The sequence below is a fragment of the Rhipicephalus sanguineus genome, chromosome 3 (assembly GCF_013339695.2).
Source record: "Rhipicephalus sanguineus isolate Rsan-2018 chromosome 3, BIME_Rsan_1.4, whole genome shotgun sequence".
NCBI lineage: Eukaryota > Metazoa > Arthropoda > Arachnida > Ixodida > Ixodidae > Rhipicephalus > Rhipicephalus sanguineus.
This window is the reverse complement of record NC_051178.1, coordinates 184,975,639-184,996,990: the sequence shown is the minus strand read 5'-3', so window position 1 is coordinate 184,996,990 and position 21,352 is coordinate 184,975,639. Positions and strand designations below refer to the sequence as shown.

Here is a 21,352-nt window from a genome sequence, read left to right as displayed (position 1 = left end):
ATCGGTTTTGGAGGTGGCGCACATGAACGTTGAAGACTGGCTTGAGCACTATGAACGTGTTGCCAGATTAACCAGTGGTCTGCTGAGCAGAAGCTCTCCCGTGCCTATTTCTACCTTGACGACAGCGCTCGTACGTGGTATGAAAACAGAGAAGGCAGTCTGTCAACATGGAGCAACTTTCGACAGCAGATGATTGACACCTTTGCCAATGTCGACCGACGGGACCGTGCCCAGCAACTACTAGAGTTACGGGTTCAAAAACCCAATGAATCAGTCGCGATGTTTGCCGAGGACATGGCCCGTCTCTTTCGTAGAGCCGACCCGCAGATGACTGATGATAAGAAGTTGCGCTACCTCATGCGCGGCGTAAAAGAGCAGTTGTTCGCTGGACTTCTGCGCACCCGCCAAGCACCGTAGCGGACTTTATCAAGGAAGCTACGGCTATCGAGCGGGCACTTCACCAACGATGCCGGCAGTACGATCGCTTGTCCAGCAGCGCCCAAATTCATGCCGCCGCCATGACATTTGACAATCATGACTCCTTGCGTGACTTGATAAGAGAGATTGTTCGGGAGGAACTGCAGAAGTTACGGACGCCGGTAGTGGAAACACCCATGGCGTCTGTAGTTGAAGTCGTCCGCGACGAAATCCGCCAAGCATTCTCGGCGGCTGACACTGCTCACGAGCAGCGTCCCATGAGTTACGCAGCCGCCCTTCGGCGCTCCCCACCCGTCCCGCCGTCGTACCGCCAGGCGTCTGCAGCCATTCCTTGTTCACCGCCGCAAGAGGACACACCGAGGTGCCCTGCCGTCCAGCCGCCATACGACCAGCCGTCTGCTGGCATGCCACGGCCTTCGTTCCAAGAGGAGTCGTTGCGACGTCCACAGCTTCGCAAGACAGACGCCTGGCGCACTGTAGATAGGCGTCCACTTTGCTTCAACTGCGGAGGTGTAGGCCACATTTCCCGTCATTGCTGGCACCGAGTCGATTCGTTTCGCCCTCTCAGGCCATGGTCTGACAGTCGGCGCGCCAACGACGGCTACGAATGGCGCCGCGACGACGCTTCTTCTCAAGGACCTCCATTGTCACGGCCCCATTTCGCCGACCGCCGTACCGACAATGACGAGAGCATGCCTGATTACCAGTCGGGCTTGGGACATCGACCACGGTCTCCGTCTCCGGCCAACTCACCTTCATCGCACCGCCGCACTTTTTCTGACCTCAGAGGAAGGAGGTCACCCAGCCCACGCCGGGGAAACTGAAGGCGGCGACCTCCGGGGGTAAGGTTGCAGGCCGTCAAGACGCCGAAAAAAGCCCCCATTACTGTCACCACAGGACGCCGTAAAGCCGACAAGACGTAACACCGACGAAACTGTCACCGCAGACCTTACCGTTTTTGTGGACGGACAGCAAGTGACAGCCTTAGTCGACACTGGTGCCGACTTTTCTATTATAAGTGAAGACCTCGCCGTACGCCTCAAGAAAGTAAAGACGCCGTGGAAGAGACCTCACCTAAGGACTGCAGGCGGCCAGTTACTTATGGCTATAGGAATGTGCACAGCGAGGATCGACATCGGTGGTTCTTCTTTCGTGGCGGCGTTCGTTGTTCTCACCTCATGTTGCAAAGAGCTAATTATTGGGATGGATTTCTTGAGAGAATATGGCGCCGTCATCAACATCCCGGACAGTTTAATTACGTTCCAGAACAGCCCTGATATAGTCGAGTGTTCAGAGGCGAGAAATACCCCTTTGCGTCTAACTGACGATGACGTGGTCGTCCCGCCACGGTCATGCACTCTTGTTTCGGTGGCAGGGGACGCACTGTTTGACGGCGAAGGCATTGCCGACCAAATCAGCTCGCTGCTATTTAGCCATGGCATTTCAGTTGCACGAGCTATTGTCAATATCACTGCTGGGCGCACGAACTTACTCCTCACCAACTTTAGTGCTGAGCGCCGGCATCTTCCGAAGGGCACAGCCGTCGCCTACTTCGACAATATTGTAGAAGTAGAAGGCTGTTTATCGGTACTGGACGTATCGCCTAAACAAGAATCAGTACCCGTTCTTGACGTTGGCACTACTTTGCCAAAGGACGAGCGAAAGCGACTTGTTGAGTTGCTAGCCGAATTCCAAGACTGCTTTTCATCTACATCACGAGTTGGTCGCACGCCGCTAACCAAGCATCGAATAATTACTGAAGACACAGCGAGACCTATTCACCAGAATCCTTATCGCGTGGCTCTGAAGGAACGTGAAGTGATACAGCAACAAGTAGCGAAAATGCTTGAAGACGACGTGATTCAGCCATCACAGAGTCCCTGGGCGTCACCTGTAGTGCTAGTCAAGAAAAAGGACGGCACCCTGCGTTTTTGCGTGGACTACAGGAAGCTGAATCAGGTGACCAAGAGAGATGTGTACCCACTTCCACGTATCGATGACTCCCTTGACAGACTTCGACACGCTCGCTACTTCTTCGATGGACTTGAGGAGCGGATACTGGCAAATTGAGGTAGACCCGAGAGACCGGGAGAAAACCGCTTTTGTGACGCCAGATGGTTTATACGAATTTAAAGTTCTGCCATTCGGTTTGTGCTCAGCGCCCGCTACTTTTCAAAGCTCATGGATACCGTACTTTCAGGTTTGAAGTGGAAAACCTGTTTAGTTTACCTTGACGACGTCATAGTGTTTTCGGCAACTTTTGACGAGCACCTCAGAAGGCTGCAAGTTGTTTTACGAGCCATACGGTCTGCGGGCCTCACGTTGAAGCCAGAGAAATGTCACTTTTGTTTTGAAGAACTGCAGTTTCTTGGTCACGTCGTCAGCCACGCAGGTGTTCGGCCCGATCCTGAAAAAATTGCCGCCGTTGCACAGTTCCCGGTACCGTCCGATAAGAAGGCTGTCAGACGCTTTCTGGGCCTTTGTGCCTATTATCGACGGTTTATCGCAGACTTCGCACGCATCGCGTCACCTTTGACTCGCCTGACGAGAGACGACGTTGCCTTCGAGTGGAACGACGAACAGGAAGCTGCGTTTAATGATCTGCGCCAACGTCTTCAAACACCCCCAGTGCTAGCCCACTTCGACGAGGAAGCCCCACGATGCTTCACACTGACGCTAGCAATGTAGGTCTGGGAGCTGTGCTAGTGCAGCGGCAGGAGGACACAGAAAGAGTGATTGCCTACGCAAGCAGAACGCTAACACGCGCAGAGGCTAATTATTCGACAACAGAGAAAGAATGCCTCGCCGTGGTATGGGCAGTTATGAAATTTCGCCCGTATTTGTATGGCCGCCCCTTCAAAGTTATTAGCGACCATCATTCACTTTGTTGGTTGACTAATCTCAAAGATCCCACCGGCCGATTAGCGCGTTGGAGTCTCAGGCTGCAAGAGTTTGATATGACGGTCATACACAAGTCAGGGAAGCGACATATGGACGCCGACTGCCTGTCCCGATCACCAATACAGTCGGCTTCTCTACCTGATGAGGATGAAGCTCCATTCCTTGGTGTCCTCGGCACTTCCACCATCGTCCAACAACAACGTGATGACCCCGAGTTGCTTGGTTTAATTAATTACTTAGACGGACGGTCTCAGAGTGCACCAAGAGTTTTTGCAAGAATATTGTCGTCGTTTGTCTACGAAACAGCATCCTTTATAAAAGAAACTTTTCATCGATCGGATCTCCCTATTTGCTCGTCATTCCTGCAACCCTTCGTACTGAAGTGCTTCAAGCATGCCACAACGAGGTGACTTCTGGCCACTTAGGCTACACGCGCACGTTGGCAAGAGTTCGACAAGATACTACTGGCCAAGACTCCCGACATCCGTGAAGCACCACATTCGTACTTGCCTCGACTGCCAGCGGCGCAAGTCGCCTCCGACGAAACCAGCCGGTCTGCTGCAACCTGTTCAAGTCCCACGAATGCCGTTTGACCAGATCGGAATGGATATTTTGGGTCCACTTCCTACTTCTACTGCAGGGAACCGCTGGGTTATCGTCGCAACATTATCTGACCCGGTACGCCGAAACAAAGGCTATCCAAAGAAGCACAGCAGCGGAGGTAGCGAGATTTTTCATCGAAAATGTTGTACTGCGACATGGTGCACCAAGCGTCGTGATAACGGACCGTGGAACCGCATTCACGGCAGCCCTTTTAGACGACGTCTTGATGCTAAGTGGAACGACTCACCGTAAGACCACCGCCTACCACCCGCAAACAAACGGGCTAACAGAGCGCCTAAACAAGACGATCGAAGACATGCTTTCGATGTACGTGGATGTCCAACACAAAAATTGGGACGAAATCTTGCCCTATATCACGTTCGCATACAATACAGCTAAACAAGAAACGACTCGCATGACTCCATTCAGCCTCGTTCACGGACGGGAGGTACGGACGATGTTGGATGCGATGTTACTACACGAATGGGACGACACTGACACGGACGCCGATATGTTTACTCAACGCGCAGAAGAAGCTAGGCAGCTCGCACGCTTGCGGATCCGCCAGCAACAAGACTACGACGCAGGCCGCTATAATGCCCACCGCAGGACAGTAACCTACGAAACCGGCGACAGAGTGTGGGTTTGGACGCCCATACGAAAACGTGGACTCTCCGAGAAACTGTTAAGGCGATACTTCGGACCATATCGCGTATCGCGACAGCTGAGTGACGTCACATACGAGGTCGTCCCTGACAGTCCGTACTGCATGAGGCGTCGCCAGCACAGGCCGGAACTTGGGCATGTAGTACGCATGAAGCCGTATGTGAGCGACTGACTGTGCGTTCCCATAAACGGTGGTCCTCGTTTAGCATCGGGGCGATGCTCTTTTAAGAAGAGGCAAGTGACACGGCTGTATAGATAAAAGACAATGACGATGGGGAGTTTTTAGAGACTCTAGCTAGTGGGGCAGGAGGTTTCAAGAAGAAAGACAAAGAAGACGTTCGGCTGTACAGCTGCTTTTGAACACGCTGTCTCGCTGTTGCAAGTTGTTCTTGTCCTTTGTTCGCGTTGCACCGCGACAATATAAATCAATCACCGTGGCGCGTACTCGTACGCTGCCTGTACGCGTATGTGGCACACGTGTCTGGAGGAAAGGGTTTGACGACTTACGGGACGGATAAGATAATAGATAGATAGATAGATAGATAGATAGATAGATAGATAGATAGATAGATAGATAGATAGATAGATAGATAGATAGATAATTAGATAGATAGATAGATAGAAACGCTCAAAGTCGCTTAGGTTCGCTAAGAAATACTTGGCATTTAAAAATGATTTCGGAACCGTTTGATTTTATCCACTCAAGGATGAAGACGAAGCTTTTTTTGTCTGTGATCTTCTGGACATCACCCGGAAGGTGGAGCTCTGGCACCAGTGTCTGCCCCGTGTGACGCCATTCTTCGGTATGATATGACTGACACCGTATGTGAAAGCAAAGCTGAACACTGCTTCCATGGTTCGCTTTAGTTTTTTGAAGAAACCGCTTCCATCTTTGTACGTTATTTTTCAGCAATAAAGGCTTGCGGAGACCCTGTGGTGCTGGCGGAGTTGAACGCCCAGAACGTCAACTTCGACTGCTCAAATAATGTGAGTGAAACATACCCGAAGCTCTGTCACAGGAAGTCTACTTTGTACCCAAAAAAAAATATCCGGCTTTAATTCACTTAACGTCGTAAAGACCAATGTACACCGGAGCTATGGGGTCAGCTTCACTTAACGTCGCAAAGGCTGATGAGACAGCGTTTTCCGTCGAAGTGCTAAGCTTCACGAAACTTCACAAGCGTTCCAAAGCATTTCGAAGCAAGTAGATTGGTTTGCACGACATAAAGTGGTTGAGCGGTTTCTTTTTGCAACGTCGTCGGAAATGTCAAGTCGTTCATCACCCTCATTCAGCTTGGGCAAATTCAGGGGAAATGGGTGGTACCTGTAGGCTACACACCCAAGGGCGGCACTTTCCCGGCAGGAAAAGAGTCCATACCCGCTAGGCTAGTTATAGAAAGCTCCTTCATTTTCAGGTGGCCGGAGGTGAATAGTGGACTTGCCCAATTTCTGTGGCACATAACCGCTTCGCTATGCTACGAACTACATGTTCCCGGATTACGTTCGGCTTCAACGCCTCATTGTATAGATCCCGAAAAGTCCGTCATGCTTCGGGGTAGAGCTTCCTCTCTGCAATCTCGTATGGGCGTTCCTGGGATACATATTGGGCGCGGGACGTTTTTTGTAGCGTTAGCTACACTGGCCGAGCTCGAGCAGTTTTGCGTGGCAGTCCGAGAGCCGTGCTGCGCATGCGCGAGGAGCAGTGACGTCACACGGCGCGACACTGGCGCACCGGAGCCGCTGCCGCCGCGCGCTCCACCGCCACCGCACGCGCCTCGCCGATCTGCGCATTCCAGAGGAGTGACTTCATAGCCGTGGCAGACATACTGGCGCCGGCGCGAGCCCAGCTATGTGCCTCCGTTGCGCAGTGGCCGCCTGACGCTCCGCCGGGTGTTGGGGCAATAGAGACGGCAGCGTGTATTACACTGACCACCGAGCCGTCTTTGTGGCAATAGAGAAACGGCGTTGAGCAAAAATATACTTATGTCACATAATGCGTATACCATGTGTGTGTGATTGAAGCAGCAGTAAGCACGATAATCAAGCTAATCCTAGACAACCAGGAGAGCTCAGAATAATCAGCTGAACCTTAGCTCACGCTACGTATATCCTGGCATAGCCGATAAGCCACTAAAAATTTTTTTGTATTCGTCTAAAAGCCAATGAGAAGTAATTTTTATTTCCAGACAGAGATACAGACAATACTTGAAATGGGTGTTGACCCAGACCGCATAATCTACGCCCACCCTGTGAAAAGCACGTCCCACATGAAGTTCGCCGCCGCACACGGCGTGACGTTGATGACGTTCGACTGTGTCGAAGAGCTGCAGAAAGTCGTAGACAAGAACGCCAGGTGAGCATAACGGTTACCATTCTGCGTCTGTGTTTGGCGGTAGCTCAGTGGGCTAAACGACCTCCGGCCATCGAATCGTCGATTGAGGTCATGGGTTCGACTCCTGTCTACGGAACTTTTTTCTTAAAAGTTTTTTCTTTGCCATTTGGCGGCGTTCATTTTGCTCACGTGTTTCCGTGACGGCACGAAAATTTTGGTGGACCCCGGCATAAACACTTTCGTGTTAAAATTGCACCATTTAGGGCATATGTTGCCGCCAACCATCATTCTTATTGTCGGCGGTGTGTCGTTCATTTCCTTAACACTTCGCGCTCGATACTTTCCGGTCACTGTGACTATAGTTTCGCTTTATCAGTGTGACGTCGATCTCCGCTCGAACCCTGTTTTCTAAGTTCACACTTAAGAGTACATGGGAGTTTTCTTACCGGACGCCACCTTTTAAGGGCCGGCGTCGAAGGAGGTGCTGGAGGCTTTCGCCTTAAAACTTTTTGTTGATTTGTAAACGCATATTTCCATTTGGCGTTCACATTAGGTAAGAATCTTCTTTAAAACACAATTGTATTGTACAACATTTTTTTGAACAGCTTGACCATGTATATCTGTACATACAGGCCCTGCTCTTGATTTTCTTCGTTTGCTATATAATATGTCTTGAAAAATGTAACACAAGAGCAGCGATGTGTCTCAATATATTTTTCTACGTGGCTTCTTTTTCATCAGTTTTAGTTTACTTGTCATAAATGTGTGTCTCATTGCGCAACAAGCTACGCTCCTAATCTGAAAAAAAGAGAATAAAAATCAACAACTGACGCGACTGCTTTTTCTTTTCAGGTTATTGCTTCGAATAAAAGGCGATAGTGATGGTTGCAAGATTTCATTCGATCAGAAATTTGGTTGCAGCGTGGATGAAGCGAGACATATTCTGGAAACTGCACGAGATCTCCACTGCAACGTAGTTGGTGTATGGTGAGTGATGCCTTAATTTTTAAGTTGATTTGTTTTCTTGCTCCTTTAGTGCAAGAATAAAAACAACCAGATTCTGCAATGATTAGGCATATATAAAGCAACACATCAATAACATCACCTTGGAAGTAAGAGAAACCTAGAACAGCACACATTACTTCGATTTTCAACAAAAGTGGTTTCGAAAAGTGGTCCCGAAGGTCAGCAGTCGAGCGCGATTCTACTAGTCGAGCGCAGCAGTCGAGCGCAACAGTCGAGCGCGATTCTACTTAGAACCACTAGATCACCGTGGCGGAGCAGCCAGTATGTCTTCCACAGCAAGCGGCTTTGATTGCAGGTGTGAAGGCGTGGGCACCTATAACACGGCGATGCGCAACTTCACCGTAGGCCGCATCCCACTTCGCCGGCCGCCAGATACAGAACACACACAGACAAGCAGCGGAATCGGCGAGGTGTGCGTTGCGCACATCAGTTACAATAGCAAAGACATTCCGCTCGCCGCCATCTACCTGAGAACTCCTAGGAATTCCTTCCACACATGCACACGGGTTCATGAAACGTGCGTGCGTCCTCCACCATAACGGACAAGTATAAGCACTACATATCTGCTTACCGCGTCTTATGTCGTTAATACCCATGTTGCTGTTGGCATCGTTACGCAGCTGTAAACAACTGCTTATATAACACATGTGCGACTCTTCAACATATGTGCGCGCGTATACCATTTTAACATATCTTTAGCGTCATTTGGTAACGTTTCGCTCAATGTAAAAATTACTACACAATCACCTTCCCACCGCATGCTTCGCATAACATCGATTCCCACGGTGGTACATGGTTCGGCCGAATTTTTTCTATCTCCACGACTATCGAATATTCTATTCGTGTAGACTTCATTAGCTTCGAAACGTTGCTGTCACACCTAGACCATATGAAATATTCGTACACGATTTCGTCTCAGCATTTTATTCTTGCATAGATTTATTCCAACAAGTTCATCAGAAGCTCCGATATCTACAAAGTTCGCCTAACATGCTCTTGACTGGGAAATAATACGAGTTATTTGAATGTTACGCTGCTTAGCCGATACCTAAACTTCCAGTACTCGAGTTCGTTATTAAGGAATTCACAGTCAAAGCATGAATGATCTGTCTTGCGTATTGGGAAGTGATCATCATATTGTTAGCACAGTGCTGCAGGCAGGCAGAAAGCCTTCCAGGACATTCAAATACATAGGCTCGGATCATTTCCGCAAGATCAGGGAGGAAAGAGGGGGCGAATCTCCGGAGAACTTACAAGAATGGTTGGATAGAGTCAAAAAGGATGCAGAAGAAGCAACCAAGTCGATACACACGGAGCTAGAGGTAAATGAAATGGATAGCTGATTAGCACACTTGATAGAGGCCAAGGAACCCCCTCTGTCTCGGTGGAAAACAAATGCTCAATCGTAGGCTTAGAATGAGGCTAGCCGAGCTAAACAAGGAAATTATGGCACATTGCCAAGAGCTAGAGAGACAGCAATGGCATGAGGTGTGTAACATGGTGGATGGGCGGATGCGAATAGGTGGTAAATGGAACCTACTCTAGCACCTGCTCAACGAGGATAAGACCAAAACCAATCAGAATCGGGTGGTGGACAGAATTCTACATGCGGAAAGGCAGCAGGACAAGACCATGACGATGATGAAACCGCCACGCGCTTGGAATACGGAGGTATCTTCCCCTGGCGGACGATGCTCGGCCCCCGGGGACGACTGCCCACGATATGAGGGCAAATCTGCGGAGGGCCTAGATAGGCCGTTTCAGGAGGCGGACGTCCGCGAAACCCTACAGAATTCAATAGCAGATCAGCCCCGGGACCGGATGGCGTAACTAACAAATGCTGCGCAATTTAGATGACAGGTCCATTCAAGTCAAAACCACTGAGATCAACCGCATTTGGGAATCAAGTATATTTCTAGATGAGTGAAATGTTGCGTCTGTGATTCTCATTCCTAAGCCTGGGCCCAGCCCCTGGGCTGAGAACCACAGGACAACCTTCCTCACGTCTTGTTTGGGCAAGGTGCCAGGGCATGTCAGTCAGATGGGTCTCCGGCTCTCGCCCTCTAAATTTGAGGGGCTGCTATATCCCCCCACTAGAAGGGGACCCAAGCCTATAGGGTGTAGGACTCCCGATGAAATATATAGGCGTGCGGACGTCGTGCGGGCGCGAGATCTCCAGGGTTCGTTCTCTCCGGGTGCTAGGCATGATCACTGAAGCTAACGCTCAGCACGGGCGTACTATAGATAAGCTTACAGGGCATGCTGAAGGATAATTGGACACACTGCAAGGGTTTCGAGCAGAAAAGGAGGGTTTATGAAAGATAATCTCCTGAGACTATTTCACGCGTTCTCGTGAGACAAGTGAATTATGTCACTCCCATGCACAGCTGGCAGAAACTTGAAATGAACAAGCTGAACACACTCATTAGAAATAGTTTGAGAGAGTCCTGGTACTCCCAATGCGCACAAGCACAGAGAACCTAGCGCACCTCGGCGTACACACACACATTAGAGGAAGTGATCGAAGCGCAGCAGTCCGCACATGTTGCTATACTCTTGTCTACGGAGGCGGGAAGGGGGATCCTGACTAAGGTCGGATCAATCCTACGACGTTAAGGGATAGGCGTGTTCAGCTTTCGGACAGTGCGGCAGCTGTTACGGTCTCCCCCATTCCGAGGAACGTGTATCCAACGTTCAACACTGGCAGGAGAACGGCTCGCGCATCCGCGCTTCTGCAGTACGCGCATGCGCACGAGGCACTGTCATGATTTGTGGATGCTGCCCAGTACGACGGCGACTCCACTCGTTTTGTTGCTAACGTTGTGGACATGAAGGGCCAAGTATTAACGGCCGCGTCAATCAGGACGTCGTCGGCTTGCAAGGCGGAGCAGTTGGCCATTGCGCTGGCGCTCCTTAGGTAGGACAGGGAAGAATTTATACGGGCTCGAGATCAGCCCGTCGAGCTTTTTCGACTGGGGCTGCTTGTGAGGAGGTTGCTAGGGCACTTGAGGAAGTGCTTACTCATCACGTCATTACATGGTTCCCGGTGCACGAGAGCGCCGAAGTGGGGGGCTAGCCAACGTTAATGAGTTGGCCCATGCCCGGACGCGAGGTCTTGCCGGCCGCGCCGGGCACTGGAAGACGGTGTGCCGGGTGGGACCGGCGACGGGCTTGGCCCGAGCTTTTCGGAGGCCGACTCCCCTCGCTTCAGGGGCATTCTCTCCACCTTCAATGAGATCACTAGACTGCTATCTGAGACGCAGGGCTTTCCCCTTACCACATCGAAATCTGACGAGGCCTCAGGCCGTGACTCTCAGGCTCTTGCAAACAAAGTCGTATCCCACACGTTCCATCTTCAGTAGGTACACGGAAGTCTATTCTCTGTGTCCCGACTGTGGTGCGGTTAGCGATTTTAGCACATGCTGTGGGAGTGCCTCTCTTTACAGCAGCACGTGGACCACGGATTAACGGGGGAAGCATTTTATTCATTTCTCAAGAGCCACGACTGGTTTGATCAACTCCGGGATGTCCAGAAGGCCCACGACGCGGCGGTGAGGCTTGGCTTACAGGTCCGACATGGAGCAGCCCGCAGTCTTGCCCCTATAAAAACGGGGCGAAGATTCTTCCGGACCAGAATAAAGTTTACTGCCTACCTATTTTTACCAAGCAGTTTCAAGCACAGTCAGGACTCTATGGTAGAACACATGCTTGCCACGCAGAAGGTCTGTGTTCGATTCTCACTCGGACCAAAGATTTTTATTTATTTATTTATTTATTTATTTGCATATATCTTGAATTTTCACCCACAGACAACGCCGATTTCTCGCTCAAGCCGTCGCCGACGCCGACACCGGAATTTCTGCGAAACGAGCTCTTTAACGTTATCGCGGGAAAATATGGGATTCAGCTCTTGCTACCAGTGTAGACGTGCGTCACACATTGCGCTGTGTTTCCCTCTTCCAGCTGCCTTTATTTATTTGCTCCCTCTTAAAACGCGTAAGCGTGGCGCTTACTTAACTAGTGCCCTGCCCAGCGTTGTACAGCGTTGATACGTTTTAATGAATGGCAGAAAGGTAATTTAGGTAAACCACATCGCCAATTCAAGGAAAGCTTAGAAAACTAGCTTACGCTGAATAAGTGCGTTAATATCTTGCGGAAGCTCCACATTACCATTCATAAATAAGACTAAGATCCACTCACAATTACGTCAAAGGCAAAACATGCGACTTCTTTTATTGCGATAGCAATTATATGGACAGTCTCGGCTGATTTTAACCGTCGCCGCCTCATGCACCGCATATATATATATACATACACATATATATATATATATATATATATATATATATATATATATATATATATATATATACGGGGAAGGGGGGGGGAGGGAGGAGGATAAGCGTTGCCATGAAACGAAGTATCTAGATCAATGGATGATAACGGCGCTCGCTTATCCTCCTCCTCCCCCCCACCGCGTGCGAGGGAAACAGTGTCGTAACTGAGGGCGTTTCCGCAGTGAATGGCAGACGCGCTTTTTGGTGCGTAGGTTTCGGTATCGCCAGCAAAATGAGCCAGATTTCATCGCTCCGCGGTGATTACCAGTGGCCGCCTTTCAGAAATTTCAAAGCGGCTATGGGCTATTCTCAGGAAGGGCTTCCATTCGCCCATTTGACTCGACCACTTATTTCCACTGGTTAAAAATTTAATTTTCCTAATTTCTATAATTACTGCCGCAATTAATGTTTGTACGCATCTCAAAATGCCCTCTCCCACAGTAAAGGTAACGCCGCAGGTACCACGCAGACACCTCCTTTCTGTGATTTTTAAAAAATACTGGACACATTTCGTGAAACACCCTGTGTATATATATATATATATATATATATATATATATATATATATATATATATATATATATATATTATATATATATATATATATATATATATATATATAGGTCTTCCTGACGAACGAACGAAAAACGATGCTTTATTGCCAACGTTGCGGCCGGGGACCGCCTTCGTCAGGGCACACATGCACATGACTGTAATGCGTACGTCTGAAATGATAATGCGTACGATTTAAGAAGTACGCATTACAGTCATACGCATGTGTGCCCTGACGCAGGCCGGTCCCCGGCCGCAACGTTGGCAATAAAGCATCGTTTTCGTTAGTTCGTCCACTTGACTTGAGCATCTATATATATATATATATATATATTATATATATATATGTATATATATATATATATATATATATATATATATATATATATATATATATATCAAAGCCACAAAGAAAAATAATTCAGGAAAACTTTCCGACACGCGGAATCGAGCGGGCGACCTCCAGCTTTCCAGCGCGCGGCGTTAGACAGTTAGGCCACCAGCCGCACCGTATTTCAGCCTGCTACCGGCGAGCTATTTATATACACCACTTACATCAGCATGCTTTCTTTGTTACCACATAGATGGCGCGATGTGCACGCGTGGCGCGCTTTAAAGATCGTCGCCCCGTTCATGCGAACGCCGTTGCTCTTCGACCTACAGGGCGTGGTCGCCTTCGTGCGCTTATCTCGAGGAAAGAAGGGGGCGGCTGGAGGGGGGGGGGGGGGGCGGGGGGTTGTATGTCTTGTGCTTTCGCTGCGATGTCCGCGCTGAAGTCACAGAGCGTACTAACGTCGCTTCGCTCGCTGCAGCGGCCGCGTTTGCGATAGGAGCGCGCTGTTCAAACAGAAATAAGTAACAACTGGGACAGTTAGTTCGCGCTCGTCCTGTGTGTACCTGTTCGTTCGTTTCGTGCGTCCTGCTTGATGTTTAAGTAGTGCGCTTCCAGTGTCGAGCTGTGACGCATGATCGCGCTCGTCCTGTGTGCGTTCTTTTCGTGCGTCCTTTGGGCTCGAGCGACGCGTTGGCATTTCGAGCTGCTTTCCGTTCTTCGCGTTACAGTCCAATTTATTGCTATCGCGTTCATTGCTTCGCCGTTACGGCGAAACTGTGACTTTTTTATTCAGCAGTCGAACCCCGTGCATTGCGCAGTAATAGGTAAGCATATTGACGCTTCTTCTCGCAGTTTCCACGTCGGTGCTGCCTACCAAAACCCACGGATCTTCTCTCGCACTATACAGATGGCCAAGATGGTGTTCGACATGGCAACGGAGCTCGGAAAGCCCATGACGATCCTCAATATAGGAGGCGGCTTCCCAGGTGGAGTACGCAGCATCTGCACATTCAAGCAGGTTCAGTCAATTTAACTACAAATACTTTTTATCGGCCCTTTCCTTCGCAAATTGCACAAGAAGCCCTAAAAAGTACATGAATCCTCTACATTTCCAAGCTTTTACGACGAATGTGTGTAACCAAAAAGCACCACGTAGAACATATTCAGCCACAAAAACTAACAATCCCTGAGCCTAAGAATGACAGTTGTGGCCTCAATTGTCCCGCAATGTTAAATTTCAAAGAGTCATTGTAAAAAAAAAAAAAGCACACATCTAAATGGTTGAATCGAGATCGAAATGAAAAATATTCCGTGTTGTAAACGCAGCTAGCCAATTTAACAATAATAGTAATCGTCTTTAGCCGGTATTAGCTAGCACTGCAGCTAACATTAGCCACCATTTAGGTAACACTAGTCAACGCTAGGTGTCATTAGTCACAATGCAGTCAAGCTTACACCATGCTAGCGAATGCTGGTAGTGAGGGGGCAAGTAAACCTAGTAGTTAGTCACGTGACTTAGCAAGAGGCTATGTGGCCCGTATTTTCCACCAGAAACCGGGCATTGTTAACCGCTGCAGAATGCGCGTGCAAGGGGTCAAGGAATTTATTTTCTTTAAAAAAATTGCTCCCTCTTTCGTAGGAGGCGGTCATAATACGAAAGTTGAAACATGTATTTGCGATAAGGGTGTGCGAATAGAAAAATTTAGAATAATACGAATCGAATAGTCATGACACCGAATCGAATACGAAGACAAATCGAATGCTATTCGAATAGTTTTCGAATAGTAAGGCAACCATTTCCAAACCAGCCCTAAAATGACATTGTATAACCATTTTTGAAACAGACCAAGGATTGCACATAATTTTATAAGAAACAATTTTATTTGAAACATTTTACTTGGAACGAGCTTTAACACAGAAACATTGCGATTAATCTTAACCGACAAGAAATACCACAATTATGTAAACTGAGGCAAGCTCGTACACAGCAGCAACTCGAGCCTTAGAAATATTTCGTAACTGAAGGTTGAAATACAGCCGTGACTACAGTATTCAAGGTGGCACTTTGTCAATAGCTTTTTAATAAAACTGATACATAAATATTAAACATCATTCGTGAGTCAAGATCATACTGATTGTCATGATGATGATAGTGGATTGATGACTCTGTCGCACTGGAGACATTGGAGCTTTGAGCAAAAACGCCTTCATCCTGTGATCATTGTAGCGTCGATAGTCCCGCAAAACCTTGGGCGGCATGCATCCTTATAATTCGATGATTAAAACAAGAAACGTTACCCGTCTCTGTTGCAACGTTTCGTTTCTCTGAGGTTTTTTCATCGGTGCTTATTATTCTAAATGTACTCGAAAAATATTCGGTATTTTTAGTAAGCACTATTCGATTCGAGTGCCGACTCGAATAGAACGCTATCCGATTCGTTATCCGAAATTTTCGAATATTCTCACACGACTACTTTTGCAAAAGTGTTTGCAGCTACGTGTGACGTTCGTATAAACTTAACAGTCTCCATTGAAAAAAAAAGTCAGCAGATTCAATCCGCGCTTTTGGAATTTACGTACAGGACAGCTACGGCGACTTTTGCCCAATGCGAGGCCCTATGACCATTTTTAATACTTTATTAATCTTTTTTGCGATCGCCCAGAGGCGCGTACATGTCCCAGCCGAGCGCGAACGCGGTATCTTCAGGTTTCATTTCATTGTGCTCCTATGTGGACGACTACGGCCACGTCGTGGAGCCCGAGAAAAATAGCCACTTGCTGCACACTGGACTTCTTGCACACGGACGACACTACGAAACCCCGTATATTAGCCATCTGCAGCCTTGCTGTAAAAATTTCAACGTTAGATTTCTGTTGACAAAACAAAGCACCAGATACGCCGACTGCAACGCTGAACTTCTCATACAGGTGTGCGAGTCGGTCCGGCGTGCAACCGCTGAGCACTTTCCCCCGTCGAGTGGAGTGCAGATCATCGCTGAGCCTGGCCAGTTCTTCGTCGCGTCAGCCTATCACCTCGCTGTCCGAGTCGTTGGCAAAAGACGCAGGGACATTGTCATTGATGGTAGGTATATTAAGCCTGCTTTCTAACCTTTCGTTATCGAGTACGAGTATTTTGTGCAAGGGTTTCTCTGTGGCTCAATAATTCAGCAGTCATATTTTGTGACATGTAAATAACCTATAACGTAAGAAAATGTCTTCAGAATTACGTAATTTTTGGGTTGCTGAGAGCTTCTTCCAAGGCACGAGTTTCGCACCAGCCGTCCTCGGCGGTTGCGGTCCAAACAGCATTCGGCAGGCTGCAGCCGAAGTTCTGACGGTAGCTTGTGAGTTGAGTACATCACATTATAGGCGCATACGGCAATCAGCAATGGCGCCCATATACCCTCAACTCACCTCTGAGAAAGGAATCAAGGAACGGTGACCAAAATGAAAAGGTTTAAAAAGCAATAAGACGTTTCGGCTTCCTTACGGATCCCTTGTTCACATCGAACCGTCTTACTGTTGGACACCTTTTCATTTTAGTTGTCGTTCCTTGTTTTCCTTTTTTCACCAAGCTTCTTCCCGATCAGTCTATCGAGTTGAGCTCACCTGCGCTGAAGCTTAAACTATGCACCCACCCCCCCCCCCCAACCCGCAAGACTGGTCAATGCAATGATCCTTTGTGAAAGCAATGTAAGAAAAGCATGACAAACATCTGCTTCTGTAGAGACCACTAATACTCATAATTCAAAGATGCAATAACCTTGTTGCCATCTGTATTACAGGTGTCGTTCAAAACACACCAAGGACGTATTTCTGAACGGAGTAGAGATAACTTGCGTTTCCCGCCACCTGTACGAATTCTCTGACGTGACGTCGTACCCTTAGAGGTGAGTGAATGGCTACGGGCGCTTTGAGTACAATTATTGACCATCGTGGGGACAAACCCTGTAATGACATTGCTAGCGTTTTGTTAAGACAAACGTAAATTGCCAATGTTGTCTTGTTTCTGTCCTAAAGACAATGCCACAGCAAAGCAACAGAACATGTGTGGCCTCTTCCATTTCCCAATCTAACTAAATTTTACATGAATTGACTTTTCGAACGTGCTCTCTTCGTGAAGACGCTTGACGTGAATCAAGCTACGAGTATGTCTCTATATCTGGCACATTCACGAATAATGCCGTGGCAATCTGTAATTTTTAGAGTTTGTGTTTTTAGAGGGAACGAAGTGAAGTTTAAGTCGGTGAAATTGATGAGAGGTAAGTATATTGTTTAAGTTGAGGATGTCAGCTTCTATGAAATATTTCTTAGCATGTAATGGGTTCTGACTACGAAGGAATACTGCACAATAAAGGGATGCAGGAGTTTTGAAATCAAAATATCTCCTATCCTAAAAAAAAGATATTCGATTATTCTACATTTTGAGATGACGTAGTTTTTGATATAAACAATTCTCATGTCGTATTTAAAATTGAAAAAAAAATAGTTTTCGGAGCTTTAATTAGAGATGAGTCCCTTAGCAAGAACATGAATATCAATTTTATCAGATGTAGCATTATGCGCGGCTCTGGCAGCGGAGTCAGCACGAACATTGTCTTTTATACCGCAGTGAGCTGGCTGCCACTGCAGTACAACGCCGTCTCTGGTCTTTAATATACAGAGGTGCTCTGTGCTGTGGCGGAAGTACGGTGACTCAGAGTGTGTACTTTGACTTGTGGGCGAGGACGTAATTATAAGTCGTGTGTACCACCCAGTGAAGAGCCCAAAAAAATCAGGCGCCATATTTACATGCGGACATCTCCTTCTATAATAGCAATAAAAATTTGAAGAACTTCAGTTGTACTTGGGTTTAACACCTTTCAAGCTCAAAATTCTTTGTTGAACACTGAATTAACCAAGCTGTGATGTTACAATGGCCTCAAGTTACAAATATTCGTGGTTTGAGCCAGGTGCATTTTTTACCGCGGGACCGCATTTATAATGTGGGAAATCGTATCAGTTCCTGAAAGTTTCTGTATGCGAACGGATATTTATTAATGTGACGGAGCGTTGTTTGTCGATTTCAGGCCATATTGTTGGAGGCATTCTTACAGTGAAAAGTCATGAGACGGGTATTTTGCACACGTTTCAAAGAAAGGGTCCTGAAGCATGCGAGATTTTCACCACGAATGTCGCCAAGAAAGCGCCAGTCATCTAACGGTGTGTTGAACTGTGTAGCCAGAAGCATGCTGCATACGCCTATGGACGTGCCTACTGCCACGTCTAAAGCTACGAATAAGCGTATGCGAACTGCTTACACAAATCACTTTTTATTCCGAATTCAGCGTGCGCCATCGTGAACATGTTCGTGCGGCCACGACGACGAGCGACTGTCCCAAGCACGACACACATAGCGACTCGAACAGGAACTCCACTCGCTGGACTAAGAGCGAACTTTTCCATCAGCGAAAATACTAGGCCCGTGACCGTCAGCAATAAATCGCAAAGCAATGAAAGTGCTTCAACGTTTTTTTTTGAAGACACTAATATTTGCATTCAGTATTCAGCGAACTACATCGAAGTGTGCACCATGCTTTATTAAGGCTAGAACTTTTGAACTGACCAATTGCGGGACAGTACATATGCATACGTATTATTTTTCTTTCGTAATCTTTTTTTTTATTGTTTACCCTAAGAACCAAGTGGAAAGGGCTAGCCGTCAACAAGAAAAGGCAACAGCAACTCCTTCATTTATTTTTATTTCAATAAAAGGAGCGTATGCATACTAATAGAGGTGGGTGTCAAGACAAGTTTAAAGAATACTCGTTATTACTCTAACAGCATTGCTTACCTTATTTTGTCTCCCCTTGCTGTAGGACCCACGAGAGAGAAAGCGGGACATACTGACAACGTTGTGGGGTGGCACCTGCAACCCTCTTGACCTCATTGATTCTAAAAAGATGTTCTTTGACGTGAACGTCGATGAGTGGCTACTAATGGACAACATGGGAGCCTACACGCTGAGCTTCGCCTGTGGCTTTAATGGAACTGGATTCCCGATTGTTCATTACATCGTCCCAGCGGCTACAGTCTCTTCTGTCAGTCAAGTAATAGAGCGCTCAGCCCTGCGAAGCGGATACAGCCAACCTGAGAAGGCCCTTAGTAGAGACTTTGTGTCACGCAAGCAAGAACGTTCTGGTAGCGATCTAAGCTGCAATGGTCGTTGACTTGTGTTGTCACGACTACCTCGATGGAGTACACAACGGACCTTTAATCGTGTAATGCGTCGAGGTACTCACCGAATTCACAATTCACGCTATCTTCAGCTCATTATTAAGCCAGCACCTCACTTCTCAGTGCACGTTGTGTCGTTCTCTCAACCGTTTTTTTTAAATAAGTTGCTTCATGTATTATTTATAGTTCTGCTTCAATTTTGTTGCTTGTCCGATAGTTGTTGTCATAAGACGACCAACATAACACTTGCGCGATTGCACGCTTCATTTCCTATTACCGATTTCAGTAGATAGCTTTGTTGCGAGCCACAGCACGGCAATTTAATTGCTACTTTAATTCACTGTCAATCATAGGCGTGCGCAGGGTTCCCCTTCAAGGGGGGCGAAGGTTCGTCGCAGCGCCCCCTCCCACCCAATTAGGTCAATGTATGGCGCTGACACTGCGCCCCCCCCCCCCCGTGTCGCAGCGCTCGCCCTCCCTATTATGTCAATGTGTGGGGCTGACATTGCGCCCCCCCCCCCTTTTATGGGAATTGGGGGGCGGCCGCCACCCCTGACCTCCCCCCTCCGTGTGCACGCCTATGCTGTCAATGTAATTAAACGTTGGAGCGCTGTGTGCGCGTCGCCTTCCTTGTACCCGTCTTATCTTGCGCTGTGTTCCCACCAATGTTTCACCAACAAGCCCAAGCTTCGACGCTAAGTGATAAATTGGTTGTAAACAGATGCATTGCGGCTTATAATAAATGGAAATTTGCAAACTGTCCATTCATTTGCTTGACGGCTGTAGTCTTGCGCGAAACAATACACTGAGTAGCACAAGAAGCAAGACTACGCAGGCGTCGCCAACTCCTTGATACATGAGAGCAGCATGTTGGGCAAGTTGGCAATTCATAACTTCAGTACGACTGCTCAAAAAAAAAAAAAAGACACGGACAACAGTGAAGAAGACACACCAAGCGCAAACTTTCAACTAAATTTATTGCGCCATTGAATCTATTTATCTACTGACACAGTATACATTACGCATACGTGTATATGGGCGCAAAAAAGACTGCACATCTGCACATGCGTGGAACAACAGTTACGAGTTGGAAGATGCCGCCGCCAAGAATGCCAGTTCTTTGTCGGTGAGGGCCAGTGAAGGTGAACTAACACACTTATTACCCAATTTCGCAATCGCCTCAGCCTCAGTGACTTCGCGAATCAGCTGCTTTCTGCCACACTCGTGCGAAGATTAAAGAAAGGTAGACAGCAACAATCTCGACAATGAATGGCCGAAAAACCAGCGGTGCCATTTCTTACATTATTATGGTGTTCACATAGCCGGTCATTGAGGTATCGCCCCGTTTGCCAGTGTATTGCTGGTCCCACACGAAACTGGGAGGTTGTACACCACATGTTCGACACACTTAACGAACTTGTTTCGGTGCCGCTTAGTGCACTTCTCTGGCGGGACGACATTTGGATCGGTCAGCTTACATATTTTCTCGAGCTTGTTGGTAGCCGACAACACAACCTTTACGTTTGCCTTCTGGACTATCTTCTTCAAGTTATGGGATATCCCGTGCATGTAGGGTACAACACCTACTTTGGGGCGCTTGCCGGAAGCAACATGAACAACCGGATTTTGCGCACTGGGTCGCGCTTCACTAAAAATTCGTTCAGCAACACACACCAGCACATGTTTGGGATATCCAGCCGAGGACAAAGCTTCAGTTTGCTGCTCAAAACTTGCGCCCACCACGTGACAGCAAGACTTTCTGAGAGCATTCTGGAAGCTCAAACTGACAATGGTCCGCTTTGGAATGTGCGGACGTGTACGGCAAAAGTGGTTTGTTGGCTTGCGGCTCGTACGACCAACACGTGTGGCTATCCTGAAAGCTTAGGCTAAGATCAAGGAAACGAACAGAACCTTTTACCGGCAGCTCATGTGTAACTTGGAGGGGAA

General features: G+C 47.8%; 1 protein-coding gene across 1 annotated transcript in view; it reads left to right on the top strand.

Moving 5' to 3' along the window:
* Positions 1-16,297, top strand: part of LOC119386173 (ornithine decarboxylase-like) — a 23,220-nt gene extending 6,923 nt beyond the window's left edge. Inside the window, exons 3-6 of the mRNA XM_049414239.1 lie at positions 6,795-6,961; positions 7,793-7,927; positions 14,042-14,207; positions 16,118-16,297. Coding sequence (XP_049270196.1) covers positions 6,819-6,961; positions 7,793-7,927; positions 14,042-14,207; positions 16,118-16,297 — 624 coding nt within the window. The 5' untranslated portion in view covers positions 6,795-6,818. The remainder of the gene's footprint in view (positions 1-6,794; positions 6,962-7,792; positions 7,928-14,041; positions 14,208-16,117) is intronic.
* The last annotated feature ends 5,055 nt before the right edge of the window (positions 16,298-21,352 follow it).